Here is a 23,236-nt window from a genome sequence, read left to right on the forward strand (position 1 = left end):
TTATTGTCGTACATGATTTATTGTATGTTTACAATAACATGGGCTATAATATACTATATTGTATCTTCTAGTGTTACTTATTTGTGGCGCACTCAAAACTTCAGTTTGCAAATTTGTTTACAACGCTTTTAGTCTGAAACTTCCTACCGGAAGTACTCGGTTTTTTTTTCTTGACTATTGTTGCGCTGTGACAGTTCATATTGACTGAATGACAGCGTGTTTAACGAAGTGGTTTGTGTGGTAACAGCAGCAGTGAGAAGTGTGGATGAGTTGGTTTACTGGAAGGTGATCGAGATGTTTTGGATATCAGCAGGTCAGCGAGGATCTGCCGGACTTCTCCGCTGCTGGTCCCTGACAGTCAGCTCCGGGGCTCTCCCAACCCCCCGGTGCCCTCTGCATACTTCACGCTCCTTCTCCAGCTCGGTCCCCGCAAAGTCTCCAGCACATGACGAGGTGAAGCCACCTCTGAGGGAGTGGGCTCTGGCCGTGAGTCCCTTCAGCACGGTGCGGGCACAGTTAAGCTGCAGCATCTCCATCCGCCCGCTGGACCTGCACACCTACCCCGAGGCTGACCGAGCCTTCATCTCCGTCCACGGAGCGGACACCGAGCAGGAAGTCGGCCTGGACCACTTACAGGTTCACTATGATGAACAGAAAAAAGAACTGTTCATCTCCACTGAGAAGGTGAACAGTAAAGTGTCCATTGAGATGGCTGCGCCTATCAAAAGTAGTGAGTGTCTCTTTATGGACGATAATATAATGTTAAAAAAAAGTTCACTGCACCATAATGGATGTATACAACAGAGCTGCCATCGATCATATCCAAGTGTTGTGTACTTTGGTGTCATTGAATAACTTAAGTTATGTGTGCTTTTGTCAGACCTCTTCATTACTACCAAAGGAAAAGGCAGTGTGCAAGTCAGGAACATGGAGTGTGATATCTGCAAGGTGCAAACAGAGGAGGGCAACTGTTTACTGCACTCTATTAAGGTGGGTGGAGGCAACGTAGAATAATGTTTATTGAAGAACAGGCATATATAACCCAAAGCTAGAGATGCACGAGTATGACATATTATCTGTATATCACTGGGTGATATTATCATGTTAGCTTCATTCAAACTGTGTCTACACATAAAATCAAATGTCATTTAGTCAGTGCTGGCTGATGTGTGTGAGTGTGAGTGTCATTTCAAAATCCAGTTCACAAAAAATCTGAAAGGTTAACATAGTGAGTTAAATATATTAAAGTTACACATAGTTGTTGTAACCTTTAATGCTTTTCAAACTTTTCTCGTAAGTTTGGGATGTTTAAAATCACTTTTCTGTTGAACTACTCAGGACTCTTAATATACTGGTCACGGGTAGACGCTGCTTAATTTTAAGGGCGTAAAAACCAAACATGATGTTGAGCCACGGCACTAGACTGTTGTTGTAGAGCTGAGGATGTTTTGCTGCTAATTCAAAAGGATTCATAACGAATTGGAAGTTGTTTCAGACCGACAGTCTCCACTCCTGGTTCTCTCACTGTTGCTTGCTGTATCTCAGGCTCATCAGGTTGAGGTGCAGTCCCACGGAGGACAAGTTATCGGTGTGGGCACAATCCATGGCAACGTGGTCATCAGCACAAGAGAAGACAGTGTAAGGAGGATATTGTTATTACAACTTGTTGGTCTTATACTCAGCAGTCATTAGGGGGCAGCAGCAGCCTGTGTTTTAGGTGTCGTGGGTTTTAAGTTGCCCGTCTTTATTTGAAAATGAAAAAAAGTTTGAATCATACAACACCTGTCTACATCCCCGTGCAGTGATCAGTGGTATGTTTGCAGGCAGTGGATGTCAAGAAGCTCCAGGGCACCAGGATGAATGTTTCAACAGAACGTGGCCCTCTGAAGGTCAAAGCCATCTATGCCGAGTCCAGCTGCCTCTCCTCCTGCTCTGGGAGAGTAGAACTGGGGACTGTACATGGTGAGCAAACAGCAGCTTCCACCGCTCATATCCTCCAAAGCCTGTCTCTTCACCTACTCACCATTTGTGTGGTTAGTGCTTTGCCCTAACTCTAGTGCTAAGAGAAGGAATAAACAAAAGTCGAATGTAACAAAGTACATCCTGTATACATGCAGGTGCACTACTAAGTTTGAAAAACTTCTGCTAATTTACATTTTTTTGTACTTTGCTGCATTTCTACATTAAATATTGTTTTATTTGACAGCTACAGTTATTAGTTACGATATAGATAAAGATATTTTATAATGATCAGCAAACATCTACATCTCTCCAAGTACATTTAGCTTATTCTAAGTCTTATATTCTCTAAAAAGTGAACAAAATCCACTTGTGTGGTCAGGTAATTTCAGCCAATAAAAGCGTAAACTGTTCTATTTCTGTCAAATTCAAGTAGAAATAATCCAAATGTCTACTAATAGGCAGATTTCCTCTGTATTTTGGGTTGCAAAAAGGAAAAATACTTTTTTTTAGACTCAATCATTTATTAGTAATGATCCATCACCAGGGCATTAAGTAGTCTTTATTATGATCAACTACAACATTTAAATTTGGCTTACAGGTTACAGGTGCTAATCATTTTAACCTTACACTGAAAGGGACCGTTCTGCTTAAAGATCTCAGTACATTCGGGTACACAGCTGCTTTATGTTATGGTGCTTGGTAAAGCAGGACCCTGGTATGTCAGGAATCCCAGGCTCTGATCCAAACAGAGTTGATTTAACTGCGAAATGGCTGCAATTTATTACACATTTCCCAACATGTCTGGTGTTTTCGGAATAGCTGTTAAAAAAGTTAGTCATAAAAATTCTGAGGTAGAGATTAGATCACAAGGACGAACCGCCCCGTGACATGAAGCAAAGAAAACGTGTCATCCATACAGAATTTTAATTTCTTCCTGATGCAGATGAACCTCTAAACAAGAATACCTGGAAACAATTATCTTGTTGATTTCAGTGATGCAGGTTTATACAGTCAGTGACAGAGGCTCTCCTTGTCAAAATGTTTTCACCGTCTGATTATGAATGATAAATATTATAATCTACACACCAGTTGCTAAGTAAACTGATAGGTCGTTATCACATTAGTTCATCCTGACCTTGTGCTTTCATTGATTGAAAGGTAACACTACAGTGAGGAACGTGTCTGGAGATACAGTCATAGGTAAGCAGGCTGACTGGCTGACCAATGACCCACGTATGGAATCCATCAGCGGCTGGTAAAACAACTGAGGCTTGCTTTGCTTTTTGCAGATGGTTCAAATAGTTTTCTGAAGGTTTCCTCTCACAGCGGAGGCATTGATGTCTATGTGGGGGATGGTGGCAGTGCTGAGCTCCACAGTCAGGAAGGTAAACACGCAGTATAAGAAGAATATTCACCTTATGAGCCACAACTTTCCTCCCCGTTTACTTCTCCTTCTTTTGAGTTGTTATTTTTCTTTGTTTATCCCTTTGTGTCTTACGTAGGAGCTGTAAATGTGCGTATCCCGTCCTCATTAAGAGCTGGGGTGGAGCTCTGTGGCACCTCAGTGGATATCAGCCCAGAGGTTGTTCTGCATGGTGTAGAAAACAACATCACTGAAGGCCATACCACAGTTACTGGTGAGGTGTTATTTTTCATTACTCCCTTCATCGTGACATAGTTAATTAACTAAACCCTCCAACAAGTGAATAAACACAGAAAACGGTTTCTTCCTTTACTTATCTCCTCCCCTGTGTTTCCCTCAGGCTACATGAACGCAGATTCTCCAGTCGACCAGCGGGTTAAAGCTCAGGCAAACCAAGGCTCGGTCAGACTGAGGACCCAAAGCTGGTTCGAGTCCCTGAGGCTAGGAACATGAGTGACGGAAAAATGTAGGCTCATGATGCTGCATCACTGCACTGGGGTTTTCAAAGAAAGAGACATATTTTACTGCAGCTCCTCAAGACTGAATGTTACTTTACCCGTACTGATATAACTCTGAGCTCAGGATATACAGTATTTAAATAAGAAAATTACTTGTCACATTGTTTTGGATGTTAAGTATAAAGTTGCTGGCTCATATTTTCATATTTGTTTTGTATCTTTACTATGTGTGATTCGCAAACTGTGACAACAGCATGGACACTTTACCTGTGACTCATGCACTGCAACATTAACCAGATTTAAATTCGCTCTAATGAATGAGTCGTTCGTTTTTTTCAATCTGTCTTTAATGGACTTCCTTGGTGTTCTAACAGTTTAGATTCTTGAACCTCTGGACAAAATGGAGTTTACATTAGAAATGAAATTGAGTGTAAAGCAGCCTGTGTTCAGTGATCTGCAGTATTAAAAGCAAAACAGAGCAGGAGAGGACATTCCACTTTCAGGACCTGGTGAAATATGAAGTGTCAGTGAGGCGGGCTAAAATACTCCTGTGTGTGGTCGTCCATCCTAACGGGTAAGGAGCAGAAAACCCAGACAGGTAAAACGTACCAAACGTATCATTAGTGACTTTAGCTATGTGCTTCTGTGGATTGTATCAAACGTATATATGTCACAAAAAGAAGTACTGCTGTGACTGTGTGATTGTACCGATTATTAAGAGCTCTGTTTATATTCTCTATGTAATTGCTGCGGTTCTTGTCACTGAGTGATGCTCCGCCACTTTCCAAGTCTCATCAGTCTTGATGGGTCTTAAAACTGGATACATTATTTGTCCCACATTGTATCCAAACAAGTACGGAGGGTCGTCTTTGCTGTGCTCCCAGTATGCCATACGTGGTTGCAGCTTTAAGGCAGCTGCCCTGAGGGAACACACACTCACTGTTCAATAAAAGTGTCATGTATTACTCCGTCTTCACAGTTCTCCTCTAAGTTTGTGCCTTACCTGGAGATGCCACTGCAGCAGGCCATCGTGAGGGAGCAGAGTGGAGGACAAATCCTCTCTAAGTATTGAAGTGTGCAATCTGTTAGGAGAAAATCACATCGAGCTCTTGCAGGTACTGAGATCCACTCGTCAAATACTGCACTGCCATATCCGTCATCTAAGGCCGGGTAGAAGAAAATAGAAAACGTGGCTCGAAAGACATTTGCCTTTAGCAAAATAACATTTAAAGGCTTTGGTATGTGTCTGTGTTTGTATTTATACCTTGAAACAACCTGACATCCGCAGCGTGAGTAGACCTCTGCAGTAAATGGAAATAGCACTGACGGATGCATCAGACAGAGCGACACAGTGCGAAACATCTACGTGTTGCAGGTCTCTCACATTCTTGCAAAGCTTCTGTCCAACGTGAGGAACAAAGGAAATCAGAGAAAGATATGTAAAAAAAGGCACTGATGAGAAAATAAATGACAAGAGAACATGGAGGAAATGGGAAACCATATTTTAAGAATACAGCTGTTTTCTTCTGTTCACATCCACTTATAGGAAGAGAATAACTGAAACAACAACAGAAAATTGAGACTCCTTGTTTTTCTAGGAAACAGTACAATTGTATTTCCCATCTGCTACTAATATTAACAAACACAACTTGAACTTACTCAAAACTCCCAAACAGTTGGCTGTGCGGTGAAAATCTATTTAGATGTGTACCTCTAAGCCAATGTCTGTGACGAAGACGCACTCGGCCAGAACTAACTTCTTCAAGTGAATTCCCTCGAGAGTCGCCAGTCCCTGAAAATACAAAAACAAAGTTCAGGACTGTTTTCCACAACCGTCAGTAATTATTTTTCCAGGAATGTGGAAGAAAAATGTAAAAACAGTACCTGATCCTGGATGTTGCAACCGGTGATGTCAAGAGAGCAGATGCAGCTGCCACTCAGCCACCCCACAGCCAAGTCAGTCAGCCTCTTGCAGTGACTCAAATTAAGGTGGTACAGTTTACGCAACCTGATAAATTTGTGCACACACAAACACACGACATAAAAATACTGCTGCATGACATTATTTAAAAGACCACAATGAGATGAGTTTGCATTTGTGTGTACTTGTATTACTTGTGTTTTGGGGACATAAATCTGTACAGTCACATTGTGAGAGATTTCTAGGTGAAGACTTGGTTTAAGGTTCAAATAAGGTTAGGATTAGATAGTGGTTATGGTGAGGGTGAGCATCCAGGAGATGAATATAAGCAAATGTGATGTGCTCTAAAGTGATATAAACCCGACTGTCTGTGAATCACACTACAGATTATACATTTGTGCAATCTTCTTGACTGAGATGTCAGTGATGTAACTGCAGCGACTGATGTTCAGCTCTTACAATTTAGTGGCTGAGGAGCCTTTGGTCAAGTACTGTATCCCAACATCACTCAACCTGCAATACAAACACATTATCTCAAGCAAGGTAATGAAGAAGCATTAAACCTGAGACTCAAGCTGTCGAAAGCACACACACCTGTTGAGTGAGATGTCCAGGTATTGCAGGTTTTTGAGGGTGGCCACAGATTTGAGGCTGGTGTCAGTCATTCTGGGGCAATCTGCAGCGTGGAGTCTGCGGAGGCCTTTTGAGCTGCTACACAGGGCCTTCCAGCTCATGTCTGTCAACTGGTTGTTTCCTAAAACACATGAGGAGTGGAGCAGACAGAGTAAATGGACCACTGTTAAATATTTATAAAATGAAGGTTGTATGATGCAAAATAATCTCACCCTCTGTACTGAAAGACTTTAGTTTGGCCACTTCAGCAATGGCTTTGAAAGCGATGTCGGAAAGATGAGAAGCATCCAACAGAGAAATTGCAGACAGGCAGCGACATCTGGCAAGTACAGCCTGTTAGAGAAGAGTAAGATGCAAAACCTCTGTGTGCTGCAAGGGGTTAAGGGTGTGGGGACAAAACATTATGCACGAGGCGACAAGGCAAATTCTTTTCTAATGTGTTCATTATTTCTATCTTAGTTTAACATTCCACAGCAGTGATGTTGACCCTGTATGATACCTGAAATGTTTTTAGAAATGAACACACTTACCACGACACAGCTATCTGACAATGTAGGCATGTCGTTGATCACAATCTCTTTGAGTGAAGGACATCCAGCAGAAATGTATTTGAACCCTTTTACTGTCATCTGGGAAGAGAGAGAGGGGAAAATATGTCTTGAGTTGGAATCTAAATCATTCTCCTGGATGCAGTTTTCCTCGCTCCTCCAATTTTTCAGGGCCCCATAAAGTCAAACCATACATCTGGAACCAAACTAATGCACATTCCCAGAGGAAAATGTTTTTTTATGTTCCAGTGTGTGTGTGCTATGTTACAGCGTGTACACACGGTGAGTGGGTGGGTCAGAGCTTATTGTGTAAACCCAACCCTCCGCTTGGCCACAGCAGCTCTCGCACAACAGTGTAAAGCCAGAAACAAGAGTGGACACGTGCAAGCAGAGAACAGTGACTGGATTTATTCAGGATACACTCAGGAGGAAACGTCTACAGTTGAAGTTGAGTGGAGTACATCGACTGACCTGAATGCAGCCGGACAGGTTGAGGTGGATGAGATTGCGGCAGCTCTTCCCTGTGGTCAGGTACAGAAAGCCTTTATCTGTGACTCTGTAGCAGTAGGCCAGACTCAGGTATTGAAGGCTGAGGCAGTTCCTGTTCAAAAATAGTAGTTATGTATATGAAATTAATGAAGAAAAATGATTTGTGTATGTAGCTTTGTGACAATTATAGCTGGTTGTTTTGTTGTTTCTTAAAAAAAAAAAAATAAATAAAATAAAAAAAAGGAAAGGAAATTAGTAGTAGTACATACTCTGAAAAAAAAAAAAAGCATTGCAAAAAAAAAAAGCATCACATTTTGAATTAAAAGTAGTTTTCTTGCAGTTCGTATGTGGTAAAATGAGAAGCATTTCCAACACATTTTGTGTAATACTACCAGCCATTCGAGAGGGACCTAATGACTGAAGAATTCTGAACCCGCAAATCTATCAACAATGCAATCATACGGTGCAGCAATTTTGAGAGTCGCATGCGTTCCTGTAAATCATTTAGTTGGCACTAATTTCAGACATGCGATGCAAGCCAGAAGTGGGTTGCCACTGGACAAACAGAAATGTGGATAATTTTAGAAACTAAGGGGCAGGAAGCCAATGAAAAGGAACACTGTCTACAAAACACATTTTATCACTGATACACCAGTGAGTTTGACCAAAGTTTAGAGCACAAATCCAATCTAGTGAAAAAGCTTGTTATGTTTCACCATAACTGGAGTTTTACCGACCTGGATAGTTCTCTTAGAGTTTTGTTTGTCACGAGTGTGCAAGAAAGGTTCAAGTAGAGCAGGCAGGGACAGCCCTCAACAATTCTCTGAACCATCATACCCTGTTAGAGAGCAGACTCAAATGTTACCCCAAGTTCTCTCAGGCTTTAATGTCATTATTAACAGTCCAGTTGTCATAAAACTTTAGAAAATAAGAAAAGTAAAGTGTGACCATATGATGTGAAGATGAGGCATTTGCCTCTAGGTTTAGGATACATTTTCAACACTCTCAACAACGTTTACTTACTGTAATATTAAAGCACTCTGACACATTGAGCTCCTGCAGGTTTCTGCATTCACCTGAGACAACAGAAGGCACAGAAAATTAGTAAAGGATGTGAAACTATGTTGACTATTTCTGGAAATACTTTGATTTAAGTATTATATTTTAGTTGTGATATAATAAAGTAGTATACATTAAGTATACATTATGTAAGGAACAAGCAGAGTCAGAGTATTCTCCTTTCTTTCCACAGCTTTATACATGTGTACATTCTTGGAGGGCTCTTATCTCCTACTTAATGTGCTGCTTCTTATTTCTTGTGCAGGCTAAACAGCAGCTGTGTTCTGTCAACAATAAGAACGTTGATGTTTAATCTACTGATTGTGTTTCCAAGCCTGAAAACTCCTGCTTTGCCTCGTGCTCTTCTCGCTGAAAAGACAAACCCTGCAGGGCTTAGGATGCGTCTCCTGTTCACCTCCATGCTCCTCCTCCTCCTGCTGCCAGCCACCGAGATGAAAAGACCGGGAAAGGCCAAAGCCCTCAAAGGAGCAAGACTGAAACTTACACGGGACAGGTATGGATTTACTCTTGGGTCAGCTTTGTACAATCCATTTTTCACAGACTCTAATGTCCATGTATGACAAGCTGGAAATTAATTTTTTGTGTTTAAAACTGTCAGGGTAAGAGGTGTTGGGCGTTACGGCAGATCAGGGCCCACCTCTAACTGTTCAGAGTTGACAGAATCTGGAGAGTTCTTTGTGGATTGTCACGGCCAACGTTTTACCTCCATTCCCAACTCAAAGACCTGGCCCCAAGAGCCCAAGCACCTCCTTCTAGCCCGCAACCGGATCAAAGTCCTTCATGATGGAGCCTTCTTTGGATATCAGAGTTTAACCAGTCTGGACCTGCAGCAGAACCAGATCTCCCTAGTGGAGGATGGGGCCTTCCATGGCCTGACACAGCTTACAACACTGCTGCTGCAGCACAACCGCCTGGGGACACTTAGTGAGGAGGCTCTTATCCCCATGCCAAACCTTCGCTACTTGCGTTTATATGACAATCCATGGAACTGTCTCTGCACAATGGATAGTCTCATTCGCACTCTTCAGGTCCCAAGCAACCGTAATCTTGGAAATCATGCCAGGTAACTGATTCCACCAGAAGCCTTCACACGCTGTGATCTTTGCTTGACAAGTCAATACTGAGTGGCAGAATAACAATCTGCCTCCAAACATCTCCTCTGCTAGGTGTGCAAAACCCATCAAGCTAAAAAACTGGAAGTTGAAGCAGGTTGACCCGGAGTTACTCTGTAAAGAATCTAACTCAACTGGCGAGCCACACGGTGACGGAACAGATCCCACAGACCCTGCAGAACCCAGTCCAATTCGCAGCAAACTCGATGCTACCACACTGTGCCATACCTACCTCTTCCCTCAGATACGGATGGACTGCAGTAACCGAGGCAAGCTCACAATCAGCTTTTTATTTTCGTAAATCAAATTGATTAATTTTACCTTGCTCTGAGCCTCACCATGTTTTGAGAAATTCATCACACGTACGTCTTATGTAACAGAGCGGTTAGGGAAAAAAAATACCTGTGACTGTCAGAGAGCGCTTGTGCTCATGATTAAATATTGCCATTGCATGACTGGAATGACTAAACTTACATTTCTCAATGAATTGTCAGAGCGAGACTTAGATCTAACAAACGTGCACATTTGGTTTGGCACATGTTTTTATTCAGTGTGATGCTGCTTGCTTCCTTAACCTCTGATTGATACCATCTCATAGTCATTTGTCACATTATAGATTTAGAAAAAGTTAACTAATATTTGGCTGACATGTCAGAATAAGTGAATTAAACAGAAATGTACGAAAGCTTTTCAGTTTTGCCTAAGAACACAATGAATCAAATGATATATTACTATCTGCCTCCTTCTGGCGGGGGGCCAGATTTTAGTGTCACATTCAAGTTATGGATAGAGGCAGAGCTTCAATTTGTCTCCAGGCCAATTTTTAGCTACTGAACTTGAAGCAGTAACAGTGGCACTCAAACTGATTTTCTTACAGCAGTCTTTGGTTTGACTAAATTGAATGGCATACATGAAAAATCCTTCATTCTAATTGATAAAAACACAAAGTAAGCATATGCATGAAGAGAACAAATAATCCAATGTATTTGGGTAACACCTTTAGTAACCACTTCCTCTGTATCTTTAGGTCTAACTGAGGTGCCCACAGGTATTCCTCACGATGCTGTTCACGTTGATCTGTCCCATAATTCAATCCGTAATCTCAAAACCAGAGATTTCCAAGGAGCAAGGAGCCTCAGAACACTTAACCTCAGTAAGAACTACATGGAGCACATTGACAGAGGTAGGTACATTACTATATCTGCACAACTATTACTCATAATCAGTGAATAGGTTAGGTTAGGTAGTTACTTTATTAATCCCCAAGGGGAAATTTTGTAGTGTTTGCAGCACTTAACAGTTTCGGTAATATCCAAGATGAAACCCTTGAAATATAAAGTTTTATTTTTCTTTGTGTGATACACCACATACGGAAAGTCAAAGGTTAATAACAGTTATATAACTGCTGCACACTTCTGTTCCCCATTTTTCCTTCCAGAGACAGCGGGCGTTCAGCCATCTTTCTGTAAACAGCATTAGTTTTATTTATGGTGGGGACAGCTGAGAGGGTTACAGACATGATGTGATCACTGTGCTGAACTGGCTCATACACAAACTCAAGCAAGCCTGCACATTCCTATTAACATCTCAGTGCAACGCTAGCTTTTTTCTTTTCTTGTTTGATAATACACAACTACATGTCTGTATATAATCATACTGAGAGTTTGACAAAACAAATAGATGCTATGTCCATGCATATTTACTTTCTCTCTCCAAGGTTCCTTGTCTGGTCTCTTGCACCTTCGTGAGCTGGACTTGTCAGACAACAGCCTACACTTTGTTCAGTACGGGGTTCTCGAAGATCTCTACTTCCTGTTGAAGCTAAAACTGGGAGGAAACCCCTGGGTGTGTAACTACAGGTGGGTTCTTCTGCTCAAATGTTCACAAGCATTTTTTTTTAAGATGACGGCAATAATGATAAAAAAATAAAAAAATAAAAAAAATCTGACTGTCTTTTGTTTCAGCATCCACTATATGGTGTACTGGCTACGTCTGCACTCAGGAGTGAGGCACTCGGGCCTGCAGTGTCACTCTCCTCCTCAACACACTGGGGAGACTGTGGAGGAGTATGTGCATTCCTACAACAGAGAATGTCCAAAAGATAGGCAGCAAAGCAGAGGGGACCAAGACGAAACGGACCCTGAGCTTTGGAACACGGCAATGGAAGCACAGGGAGAGCTGGAGGAGCTGGAGCCGAGTCACTTGAGAATGCCGCAGAAATACCAGATTATCAGGCTGTCCTGACTCAAGAGAAAATGTGACCTAAAATTAAATTTTAAAAAGCTGTTTCCTCTTCATTAACTTCTTTTCAATACTGTAAAACAGTCTGCATCAGATGAAGAAACTAGTTTTTTTGTTGTTGCTTTTATGTTTTGTCAGTGTTGTCTTTTTAATAAAAATATATGAAATATAATTATTTTGACTGTTTTGTCTGAATTGTATTGGTCTCTGCACTGAGCAAAACATAATAATATCTGGCAGTAGGATAAGCAAAACACACTGATACATTTCAGGCTGGACCATTTTAGGGACGTGCACCCACGCAGGTTGAGATGGATCACAAAAGGCCGATAGTTCTGCAGAATTTTCTTCATTGTGCCGTCTGTTATCGAGTCGTTCCCCACAGAGAAGTCGATCTAACGAGGACAAAAAAGAAGGCACATTTACACTCTTTTACACAACTTTTAGCACTGCGGTGAATTAAATACAAGAGGCAATTTCTCAGCACAGACCTGACTCCACAATGTGCCTGACTGGATGATAGACTTCCATGCGCAACAGACCTTGGCACAATTAAGCAGGTCTCGTAATTCTAAATACTGAAAGATCTGAAAAAAAAAAAAATCAATCATAAAAACACATCTGACAAATCAGGAAGGTCAAGCAAAAGATAGCAGAAAATTGAAATCTTCTCTATTTATTTGACTATCATCTGAGTATTCATTCACAATTAAAAAAAAATAAGTTATTTCATAATGTTTGTAAAGCAGGTGAGGTTTGTACATTTTCAACCAAACATTGAAGTGCCTGAAAAAACTAATCAAAAAAATGTAAGCACATTCTCTTTGATGCATCTTTTCTTCTGATGGTTTCATTGATATTTAGTCATCTGCATTTTAATTTCACACAACCAGCTGTCAGAAATGTTCGGTGGATGTCATGTTGGGCACCCACACAGGGTTCGCTGGCACGTCTGCCACTTTGTAAGGCAGCATGATTGTGAACAAGCTGCCTCTGTCTGTCTCCAAACATGCTCATTCTGAAGCTCTATTTATGGAGAGAGGTGTTGGATAGAGACACAAGAGCAAACAAAGCCAAAGCTGCTTTTACTTTGCCAGCATGTGTAAATCCAAAACAAACCGAGGCTAGCACTAGTGAGCACAAGCAGTCAATAACTGTGCATGTTGTAAGTTACATAAGATATACATACAGATATACACTATATGGAGTTATACTAATGAGCTGCAACTGACTTCAATCAGCTACCTTCAAAGAGACTGGACATATGTTTACATTGGGGTCCACTTCAAGTGTAATGTAACATATATGATCTCATCACTGACTGCTGAGAGACAGAAACAGGGCTGCTGCAGCTTTAAAACCAGGGCCATCACCTCGCTGTGAGTGCGCTAATCAGGCCCACTAACTATAAAGAAAATAAACACATGAATGCTGCATGCTGTAAGAGGAGCTACCTTCAGTGAGAGGCTGCTCGGGAGGCTCGAGAGTCCATCACAACCTCCTCTAAACTGGTCATCCTTTTTGGCGATATCAAGAAAACCCATTTCTAACCTCTGCAAGATTCACAAACACACAAACTAATGAAGAAAAAGTTGATCAGATTTCCAATAGTTTTCGATGAAATAGAAAAATATAAATTCATACCTTAAAGTCCTCTTTTGTCCTCTTTGAGTCCTTTGTAACATTATGCCATCCAGCAATGATGCTCTTCAGGCGGCCATTGTTTACAAGAGTCTCAAGTTTCTTGATGGCAGCTAAATTGAAAAGAAATTTAAAACTTGATTATCATTTCTGAGCAAAACAAGTTTGAATTTCTGCATCTCTTTTAAGGAGGAAAAAAGCTTGGGCCAAGTTACACCAACATCACAAAAGAAGTTAGTTTGTGCTGAATCCAAATTTTAGTTCATGAAGTCCAGTCTTTGAGTTAAAGGTACATGTGGACAAAATGAGTCACAGGAGTGGGCGTAAACAGGCGGGAAGAAGTGATGGTCGGGAAAGACTTTAAGTTTGGACACATTTCTTAACCACAGTGAATGTTTTCCCTGGCTGTATACAAGAAAGAGTCACAGCCTGAAGAAACTGTTCATGAATCATTAGTTAAGCCAACAGTCCTCATTATAGTTTCTTCACTCAGAAATACTGAAGTAGTCACCTACCAGCTCTCGTCTTCTTGTGTAATTTTACCCAGTTCAACCATTTGGTGAGTGCGACCCGCTGGCATTTCCTCTCAAAGTGTTTCGTTGTCACGTTCATCTTTAGAGTCAGCTCTGTGGCATCTCTCCTGCTCTGCAAGTTGAACCTCTTCCATTTCCTGTCACTCAACAGGAAACAGAGCTCATCATTAATTTAGTGAACAGGTATGCAAGGTGGCATGGAATCAAAGGATATAAACTATGTTCCAACTGTACACCAGCCTCTATCAGGTGGTTTTGTTTCTTCAAGCGCTCATAACCTTTTCCCGCAGAGGAATAATGGCCATGTTGGTTTTCATACAAGTAATCTACAAAAGCAGCCGGACAGATCTCGTGTGATGTTTGCTGTGAAACCTTCCAGCTCTCTTCATGGCTCAAGCAGACACAACGGCTATCATGGATACCAGAGAGTCGGTGCTACTCCCTCCATCTTTACTGCCGAGGCGAAAGATGACGAAACTATTTCCACATCTAATGGCACAGATTCATCTCGGAGTGGGATTGCATCTCATGGAGCTAGAAATCTACCGGGCTCATTTTCTATACCACAAAGACCAAGCATTTCTTTAAATGGTGGAAGTGCGGGTGCAATGAGGGCTGGTCATCTGCAGACCTTCATACAACCAAACAACGTACAGATGCTTCGAGCCAGTTTGAGTAAAGAGCCCAGAAACTTGGCCTTCTGGCCTTCTGAAGCACTGTCGGCACCCAGAGGTTCTGATTCAGATTGTGTCGTTCGGAAAAATGGTAGCAACTCAAAAATCCTTCCTCAGCAGGTTTCTGCAAATGCATATCTTGGGTCCAGAAACCGCTTGGCAAGGGCCACAGCGTTTCACTCAAAGACCTGTTACAGACCGTATCAGCAGCGTCAAGTCAAGACTGCAAAAGACCAGTGGAAACTTGCCTTCAGACATCGTGGAAAAAGAGACCTACATCCTACAATGTGGAAGTATTGGAGGAGCAGTAAGGAGAAACAGACTCTCCTCATGTGATGCATTTCAAAGGTATGGACACGTTTTCAAATACTTGGCTTGTAAACATAACTGCTATTTTTTTTAATTTTTTTTTATTCAAAATACTCTTGGAAAAAATATTAAACTAAAGGGTTCCCACATGTAGAACTTGGTAATTGTTACTTTATCTTTCAGATTACTACAGAAAAAGTAACATTTAGAAAGTCAACTGTGAGCAATAGACACACTTCACAAAGTGAAAGACTGGACAATGTATCTATGAAAACTTATCAGTTGTCAGTACTCCTATTAACATGTTTTTTCTATTTCAATTGTAGTTCACATTACTGACAGCAAGTCCTGGCAAATATGAGTAAGTATTCATATTGTGAAAGTTCACTCTCCAACTCCTAAAATCTAAAGTTATATGAATTTCTTCTCTCTTGTTTTTAATAGGACCCGTTTCAACTGTAAATCCAGTCTCTGGTGTTCTACACACATCTGCAATAATTAGTAAAGGCATGACATGTTTTTACAGTTGACAATTATTTCCTGCCACAAATATCAAATGCAGTCAACTCAGCAATTTGAGCTGTTGACTTATGTTCCCGAAAATCCCTTGATCAGCCCTCTTGTATTGATCTTGACTGCAATAGTGCAGGCCTACCTGAAGCAAGCGCTGGTTAAGTTTTTCCTGTAACAGGAGTAGGCCTTCTCAAACGGACCAAAGTACACCTAGAAAGGAATACACCAACAGTAATTATTATAAAAGAACTAAATATTTCAAGTAGTTTGTCATTTAGATATGGGATTCAACTTGACTTTCAGTGACATGCATGATGCTATTAAACCATACCGTACCATGTTGACCTCCGGGCACATATATTCTGTGTCCCGAGTTCTCCGTGTCAGAAAAGCCATTCCAGTGTACTGTTCTGCATCAGCCACAAACTTGTGCCTCAAAAACAGAAAGTTCAAATCAAAAACAGAGTGCTGAATGTTTCTGTGATTTGGTTTATAAATTGGTCAGTATACAAAACACTATACAGATCTAATTGAATTATAATATGCAACTGTTTAAAGTGGTTCTGTAGAATAGCTCAGGGGTATTTCACATGATTCAATTAAATGTTTGACCAGTAATGACCACCATTACTCTAAAAATGATATTGGTGATATTAGGAGCTGGAGGGATGGTTTTGACAATTAGTTAAAGTAAAATGGTAAAAGTCAAGATGATCTATATAAATCCTCAGAGTAATAATAAGCAATGTTAGGAAATGTAACTGGGAAAGATAATGCAATTATGAACACAATAAGACAGAAGTATAGTGAAATTTGCTCTAGGGTCAGAGATTAAATGTAGCTAAAGCAAATTTTTTTTTTATTGAGACTTAATCTTCACTGGTTCACATTTTGGCACCCTAGCATGGCTTTAAGGTTTAGGAGTAAAAAGGAAACTTGAGAAAGTGAGCCACCATGTGTTCATCTCAAGAAAAGTCACATGGTGCATAACAATGTCCCCGGAAGGCCATTAGTGTTGTTCAGAAACTGTATTGGATCAGTCGGACATGAAGCTGCCAATAAGGCCTGTTGTCAAGGAAAATTACGATGTGATTTTCTGTTTTCAGGGAAAAAAAAAATATTAAAGTGGTAACTGTCACATTTAGTCTCTATTAACTACTCTTGAGCTCGTGCTATCTGACGTCATGACGTTACCAGCATCCCTACACAAGTTAACTTACCTTGGACATTTGCGACAGGCAGTGTTTCGTTTCGCATTCTTTCAGAACACTTTCTATTTGAGAAACAGCCATATTTTGTCTTGGACACATTTATAAATAGTTATAGTCAGAGACGGAGATGACATCGTTATCTCGCGACGTCTGTTGAGCGTTTGTCAGATTTTGCCTGATACTCCTCCATTTAGAAACGCATCGTTGCCAGGTAACGGATCCAGTTCAACTTTAAATGTTGGCCAACTAAAGCGCGGTAACGTAGAAAGTCAACCACGTAATCTTCGAGCAAACCCACCTTTTTTTTGGAGGAAATTAGGCTTTAAAACATATTCAACGTAACGTTATATTCATTATAATTGTAATCTACCGTTTAAAGTTGGCGTAGTGGTAAATGGAAAATCCGTGCGAGTCACTCAGTGAAAGATTTGGTCGGCCACTTTAAGCTGGTCAGAACAACGGAGCAGCACATTATTGACAACTGTGGCTTGTCAGCAAACTTCTCCGGTTCTTACAACAATGAAGCTGTTACAGTTTATTTGTGGGGAGCTTTGTAGTGGTCCGGGTGGGTTGTCCTCGATCCTCGCAATCTAATGAACCGGGGTAGTCCGCTAAGTAAGTCAAACAAAATTTGACATATAGCTTTTGTAGCTTAACCTCAGCTCGCTAGCAAAGCTTTAGCTAAAGACACCGCGGCAGCATGGGCGACAGCAGTGTCACTCCTCGGCTTGGCAACATGAAGGCTTTGCTCGGGATAGTCGCCGGAGCTGGAGCTTCTTACGGGATATACAGATTCATCAGCGGGGGAGGTTTGAGGGTAAACAGGAAAAGCCCCACCGGCGAAAGTCCCGGTGTGAAGAGCAAACAGCAGAGCGAAGTGAAGGTCCGGCCGGGGAGCCTGCTGGCCAGAGTGTCCGGGCTGGATGTGGTCTGTCCCCGGACAGTGGATGTTGCATCAGGTAGGAACCGACGAGCCCTTTTAGGCTGGATTGCATCCAGAGCAGATGGCTTAATTTTTTTTTTTTAAATATTTGTTCTGATCGTCGTGAACACCTCAAACATTTATGTAAGCACTTTCTAAAATCACCCTGAAGTTATTTGGTCAAATATTTAATATCAAGCTTTTGATAGACGTTCATATGGAAACCTTTTGACTGTATAACAAAAAATAATTATAGCCAGGTGGTAGTCTGTCTGCTCCATTACAAGCTGGGTTATATGTATTTTTTTTTAATGCTTCACAGGTGACATCATCCACCAGTCCCCGAACAACCTGGAGCCACAGCACTTGAAAATGCTGCTGTCATGTCTGCAGACCAGCAATAATCCATCTGACAAATGTCGGATCCTACTTACATTAGGAAACGCTGCTGCTTTCACTGTGAATCAGGTAAAAAAATATATTTTTTTCTGTACTGATTTCTTTACTACCAAATGAATCTGAAAGTTTTGTAGCTTTTGTTTTGAGTCGTCCCAAAGTTCTGTACATGACTTGTTCTTTGTTTCTTTGCTTTGCTTTAATATATTTTTAAATGCTTTGTTGATCCCTCAGAATCTAATACGGGAGTTTGAAGGGATTCATATCGTAGCTGGTTTCCTTCCTGATTCTGACGCAGAGGTCCGAGTGCAGACTCTAAATGCTTTAAATAATCTGTGCATGAACATCCAAAACCAGGAACAAATAAAGGTATGTTGCCATATACAGTGCATCCGGAAAGTATTCACAGCACTTCACTTTTTCCACATTTTGTTATGTTACAGCCTTATTCCAAAATGGATTAAATTATTTTTTTTCCCTCAAAATTCTTCACACAATACCCCATAATGACAATGTAAAAAAAAAAAAGTTTTTTTTTTTTCAATGTTTGCAAATCTATTAAAAATAAATAAGAAATCACATGTATACAAGTATTCACAGCCTTTGCCATGACACTCAAAATTGAGCTCAGGTGCATCCTGTTTTCACTGATCATCCTTGAGATGTTTCTACAACTTGATTGGAGTCCACCTGTGGTAAATTCAGTTGATTGGACATGATTTAGAAAGGCACACACCGTCTATATAAGGTCCCACAGTTGACAGTGCACGTCAGAGCACAAACCAAGCCATGAAGTCCAAAGAATTGTCTGTAGACCTCCGAGACAGGATTGTATCGAGGCACAGATCTGGGGAAGGGTACAGAAAGATTTCAAAGAAGAATGGGAGAAACTGCCCAAAAATAGGTGTGCCAAGCTTATAGCATCAAACTCAAAAAGACTCGAGGCTGTAATTGCAGCCAAAGGTGCTTCAACAAAGTATTGAGCAAAGGCTGTGAATACTTGTTATATTTTCGTTCTTTATTTTTAATAGATTTGCAAACATTTTTAACAAACTTTTTTCACTTTGTCATTATGGGATATTGTGTGTAGAATTTTGAGGAAAAAAATTAATTTAATCCATTTTGGAATAAGGCTGTAACATAACAAAATGTAGAAAAAGTGAAGCGCTGTGAATACTTTGCGGATGCACTGTAGATTATTTATCACAGCAGTTGGCAGGTAGTCTCTAGCTGTTCTACCGTTTACTTATGCATTCCAAAAAAAATGTTTTTTTTGTCTTGTAGGTTTATGTGCCACAAGTGCTGGAACTGATTGAGATGTCACCAGTGAATTCGGACCTCCAGCTTGGTGCTATGAGGCTGCTGACAAACCTTTCAGTCACAGACAAACATCAACACTTGTTAAAGGAATCCGTTACACTTCTACTGTCTCTGCTGGTTGTAAGCAACGAAGCATTACAGGTTTGTATCTTTTTGGGTTCTTCTTTATCTATATCTTTCACATTCAAAAACAGATTGCTAAAAATCAAACCTTAATTTATAACAGGAAAATATTGAATTTGAAAAATTGTGGTTGGACACCCGTTATGGCCAGAAAGACAGAGTCAAACATGTGAAGCTAATCTCATATTTTTGTTTCAGGTCCAGACATTGAAAGTTCTTGTGAATTTGTCATCTAATCCAGATATGATGGATGACATTGTTCAAGCTCAGGTAAGATTTAAAGGGAAGAAAATTCAGTCTTTATCAGATCATCCTCATGTAAATAAGCCGGTGTAGTTTGCCTGTTTTGTATAACACGCAGCACATAAGCTCTTTTGACTGTTCTTAAATGTCATCAAAACAAAATAGAATTGCTGCATAATTCAATGTGTTTCCTTTCAACAGAAATTCACATTTACATTTTTTTCTGCTTTCTACCCCAGGCACCAGCCTCTGTGGTGCTGCTGTTTGACCAACGAACAACCCGCACCGTGCTTCTGCGACTGCTGACCTTTGCAGGGAACTTGAAGGCCTGGCGGCCCTCTGCCCAGGTGGCTGACGAACTGAGGCGGAAGCAGGACTGCCTCTTCCGGGTCTTGTTAGACGAATCTTCGCAGCTCCACAGCAGACTGGTCCAGCTGCTCTCGCACCCTGATGCAGAGGTTCAGGCCCAGGTGGCTCGTATCTTGACGTAGACACCCACTTACCCCACACACCTCCTCCCTCTCTGCACTTCCTGATCCATGCACACATGTTGCTTCCACACAATTTGCCAAAGTCACCAACCTCTCACGCCACCAGTTATAAATTCTGTATCTGTTGACATTAACCTTATAGAAGGGCAGGCTGCGTAGCCTCTTGTGAATACTCAGCTTTCACTCCCACAACTTCTCTACCTACATTGTTCACGAGATCAATATTATTATTATTATTATCATGTATAACTAATTCACCAACCAGTCCTCCCTGATTTCTAGCATCTTTCACTGCAATTAATTGTTGGGCAGGAAGAATGCATTCATTCAGTCAAATATAAAAGCAGGCCTCCTCTTTTTCCTGCTGCAAGTTTTCATCGCCAGAGACTATTTTCCTTCAGAGATCCACAGTGCCCTTTTTTCAGAGAACTTCAACTAACATCTCTGAACACGTGTTCCAGGTGAAATATGAGCCCAACCGCACTGCCAGAAGTTTTCTAAAGAATGCTTCAGTATGACCTGAACAGCATGACCCCCATGTGCGACCGTCTCTGTGGTTCAGAGAGATACTTAACCGGAGACTTGGGAGGCTACTTGCTGCCCACCTTAGCATGCCTTGGAGACACCAATGAATCAATGTGCTACAGCTCCAGTCCTCGCAAATGTATCCGCATGTTGGATTTTAAAAATGCGGTATTTTTCCAAAATGAAGCTAAATCTTTTTAAGTGTTTTTAGAAGCAATGCATCATTACTTTACTTGAAGCGTAACCATGTAGGTCAAACATGGAGTCACATTCTGTGACTCTGTAAGACAGTTGAGTGGTTTTGTGTTTCTGAAAGGTTTTGAAATTGAGATGCTGCCTAGATAGTATTAAGACGAGGTAGCTGAGGTGTTTGGGGAACCTAATGAGGATGCAGTCTGCATAAACTTTGACTTTAAAGGTACACCAACCACAGCTGCCTGGTAGGGGTGATCAAGGATGTGCTCATGTCATTGAATGTCTCAACAGGCCGACAAATGCCTGCAAATCCTCCAGGGAGGAGCTGGAGGAAGTTAGAAGAGAAAAGGATGTCTGGACTGCGATGATTGTTTCACAACTACCACAAATATCAGGCAGATATGAAGCTTGAAAACAAATGTGATACTTTCAAAGCAGCATAATGATAGCTATGATTATTGTCGCTGAAAATGTTTATTCATTATTGAACAGCAGCTGTGATTGAATGTTAAATACGAGCCTTGATGCAATGTTAAGCTATGCACTAATAAGACTGACTGCAAGCAACAGGTCCAGCTGCAGGACTGGAGCTGTGGACCCACATGCTGACCTGTTTAATGATCTTTACAGAAGGGAGCATGGGTGCTGGTGCATGACAAATGTTACTATTCTCTCAGAATAAGATGTTTGATGCAAGATTTTTATGGCCATGCCAGGTCTAGAGAAATGCTGCACATTTTTATGTTTGGACACTGACTTTGTTGAACCCAAATCTAAAAATATCTCAGGCGATTATGGTTTACCAGAACATGCACAACAGGAGGCAGATTTACTTGTGATTTAAATTATCATTTATTTATTGAAGTTAGTGAGCATTTTGCCTACAAAATGGAAAATATGTTTGTTTGTTTGTTTGTTTGTTTGAATTGTTCAATAAATAGCCAATATAACATAATACTGATATCAAAATCTTTTATTATTTTCGCCGCATGTCCTTTTGAGTGTTTGGATATATCTGCTTTTAAAATTTGCCTGGTGACTTGGAGCTACATTTTTACTTTGTCTGTCCATGCTTTAATTTACAGCAAGTTACATTAATGGTCTCAAACAAATTTTCTTTCACATGGTACTGCTCAAGTCCTGACAAAGATAAGAAAACTGAATAAACCAGTCGCTGCTCTGACATTCAGTGTGTCTAGACCAGAGTAAATTACTGTTTGCCTACAAATCATTCAGTGGTCAAAGACTGATACACGTATTTGATGTTTTCTTTATGGTCTCCAGACTAAACATGGAGAAATAATAGTTCACTATACTGAGAGAGGTAAATATACACCACGGAGGTTAAACAAAGACTGAGGTTAAAGACCTATGTTCTCCACTTTGACTTAAAAGGAGCCCAATTTTATGTAAAGCTGAGGAGCTCACAAGAGTCAGTCCAAAAAAAACCAACATTCAAAATTGGAGCAGCAGAAGCAAATATATCATGACTTTAATCCCCAGCAGGGGTCAGTCCCCTACTACTGCATTCCCAACAACACAACCTCATGATTCTTTAGCCATTCTCTGATTGGTGAACAGAGACTACTACATGAGATCATATTCATCTTGACCTTTAACCAACAAATTAATTTCAGTCCTTCCTTGAGTTGAAGTAAACATTTTTGTTGTGTTTAAGAATGGTCCCTCAAGGTGTCCCTGAGATATAAGAGATCACAGTTAACCTGACCTTTGACCATCAATATCAGTTCATCTTTGAAATGAAGTGAACGTTTCTGCCAAGTCTGAAGAAATTACCTATTCTTGAGATATTGCATCTTTAAGAATGATGCGGATGGACAATCTGAAACCATAATGCCTCCAGCTAAGGCCGTCACCGGTAGCATAAAAACATTTAGTCTAATTTAAATTACTGTACAAGCAATAGACATAGACATCTTAAAGACATGCATAAATGACTGAAATAGGTAAGTAATGGTTGAAAAGTTGACAAACTGTGAAATTGTTCAATGATAGTATAAATAAACAGTTGAAACTATTTCTTAACAGTGTGGATAAACAGATATCATTATAAGATAAACATAGTTTATAGTCAGCTAAAATTATGAATAAACAGCTGGCAAGTATTTGCTAAAACTGGCTGCCAGTTAAAATTGTTGTCTAATAGTAAGAATAACCTGTTTAAATTGTTAGCTAAACATGGACTTTAAATTGAGTAGAAGCTCAAAGTAGTGGCTGAATAATAGAAATAATAAGGCCATTTCATATCCATA

At 40.6% G+C, this 23,236-nt stretch overlaps 4 protein-coding genes across 5 annotated transcripts; 3 read left to right on the forward strand and 1 right to left on the reverse strand.

Moving 5' to 3' along the window:
* Positions 1 to 204: 204 nt before the first annotated feature.
* Positions 205 to 4,815, forward strand: fam185a (family with sequence similarity 185 member A). Its single transcript, XM_069163396.1, has 8 exons — positions 205 to 730; positions 881 to 990; positions 1,546 to 1,638; positions 1,824 to 1,962; positions 3,121 to 3,162; positions 3,252 to 3,347; positions 3,465 to 3,599; positions 3,726 to 4,815. Exons 1-8 carry the CDS (start codon positions 295 to 297, stop codon positions 3,836 to 3,838), a joined length of 1,164 nt encoding a protein of 387 aa, XP_069019497.1. The 5' UTR covers positions 205 to 294; the 3' UTR covers positions 3,839 to 4,815.
* fbxl13 (F-box and leucine-rich repeat protein 13) lies at positions 4,580 to 17,291 on the reverse strand. Its single transcript, XM_069162370.1, is given in 21 exon segments — positions 4,580 to 4,763; positions 4,847 to 4,940; positions 4,943 to 5,003; positions 5,108 to 5,242; positions 5,555 to 5,635; positions 5,728 to 5,851; positions 6,158 to 6,277; positions 6,359 to 6,518; positions 6,610 to 6,730; positions 6,928 to 7,026; positions 7,417 to 7,546; positions 8,172 to 8,272; positions 8,458 to 8,510; positions 12,127 to 12,262; positions 12,359 to 12,454; positions 13,322 to 13,420; positions 13,512 to 13,621; positions 14,024 to 14,178; positions 15,680 to 15,747; positions 15,874 to 15,970; positions 16,758 to 17,291. Coding segments are annotated over 20 exon segments (2,187 nt in total). The 5' UTR covers positions 15,934 to 15,970; positions 16,758 to 17,291.
* On the forward strand, positions 7,236 to 12,008 carry LOC138206585 (leucine-rich repeat-containing protein 17-like). Of its 2 annotated transcripts, XM_069163395.1 has the most exons (7): positions 7,427 to 7,476; positions 8,871 to 9,007; positions 9,113 to 9,577; positions 9,681 to 9,895; positions 10,654 to 10,809; positions 11,344 to 11,485; positions 11,591 to 12,008. In XM_069163395.1, exons 2-7 carry the CDS (start codon positions 8,892 to 8,894, stop codon positions 11,868 to 11,870), a joined length of 1,374 nt encoding a protein of 457 aa, XP_069019496.1. In that variant the 5' UTR covers positions 7,427 to 7,476; positions 8,871 to 8,891; the 3' UTR covers positions 11,871 to 12,008. The 2 variants fall into 2 exon arrangements, with proteins under 2 accessions (XP_069019495.1, XP_069019496.1); XM_069163394.1 differs by having other exon boundaries at positions 7,236 to 9,007.
* On the forward strand, positions 17,207 to 21,918 carry armc10 (armadillo repeat containing 10). The gene is made up of 6 exons (XM_069163400.1): positions 17,207 to 17,707; positions 17,993 to 18,138; positions 18,301 to 18,435; positions 19,351 to 19,527; positions 19,708 to 19,779; positions 19,992 to 21,918. Exons 1-6 carry the CDS (start codon positions 17,449 to 17,451, stop codon positions 20,241 to 20,243), a joined length of 1,041 nt encoding a protein of 346 aa, XP_069019501.1. The 5' UTR covers positions 17,207 to 17,448; the 3' UTR covers positions 20,244 to 21,918.
* Positions 21,919 to 23,236: the final 1,318 nt, after the last annotated feature.

The sequence above is a fragment of the Embiotoca jacksoni genome, unplaced genomic scaffold (genome assembly GCF_022577435.1).
Source record: "Embiotoca jacksoni isolate LCO1_2020_lvr unplaced genomic scaffold, fEmbJac1.0.p SCAF_3, whole genome shotgun sequence".
NCBI classification, from domain to species: Eukaryota; Metazoa; Chordata; class Actinopteri; family Embiotocidae; genus Embiotoca; species Embiotoca jacksoni.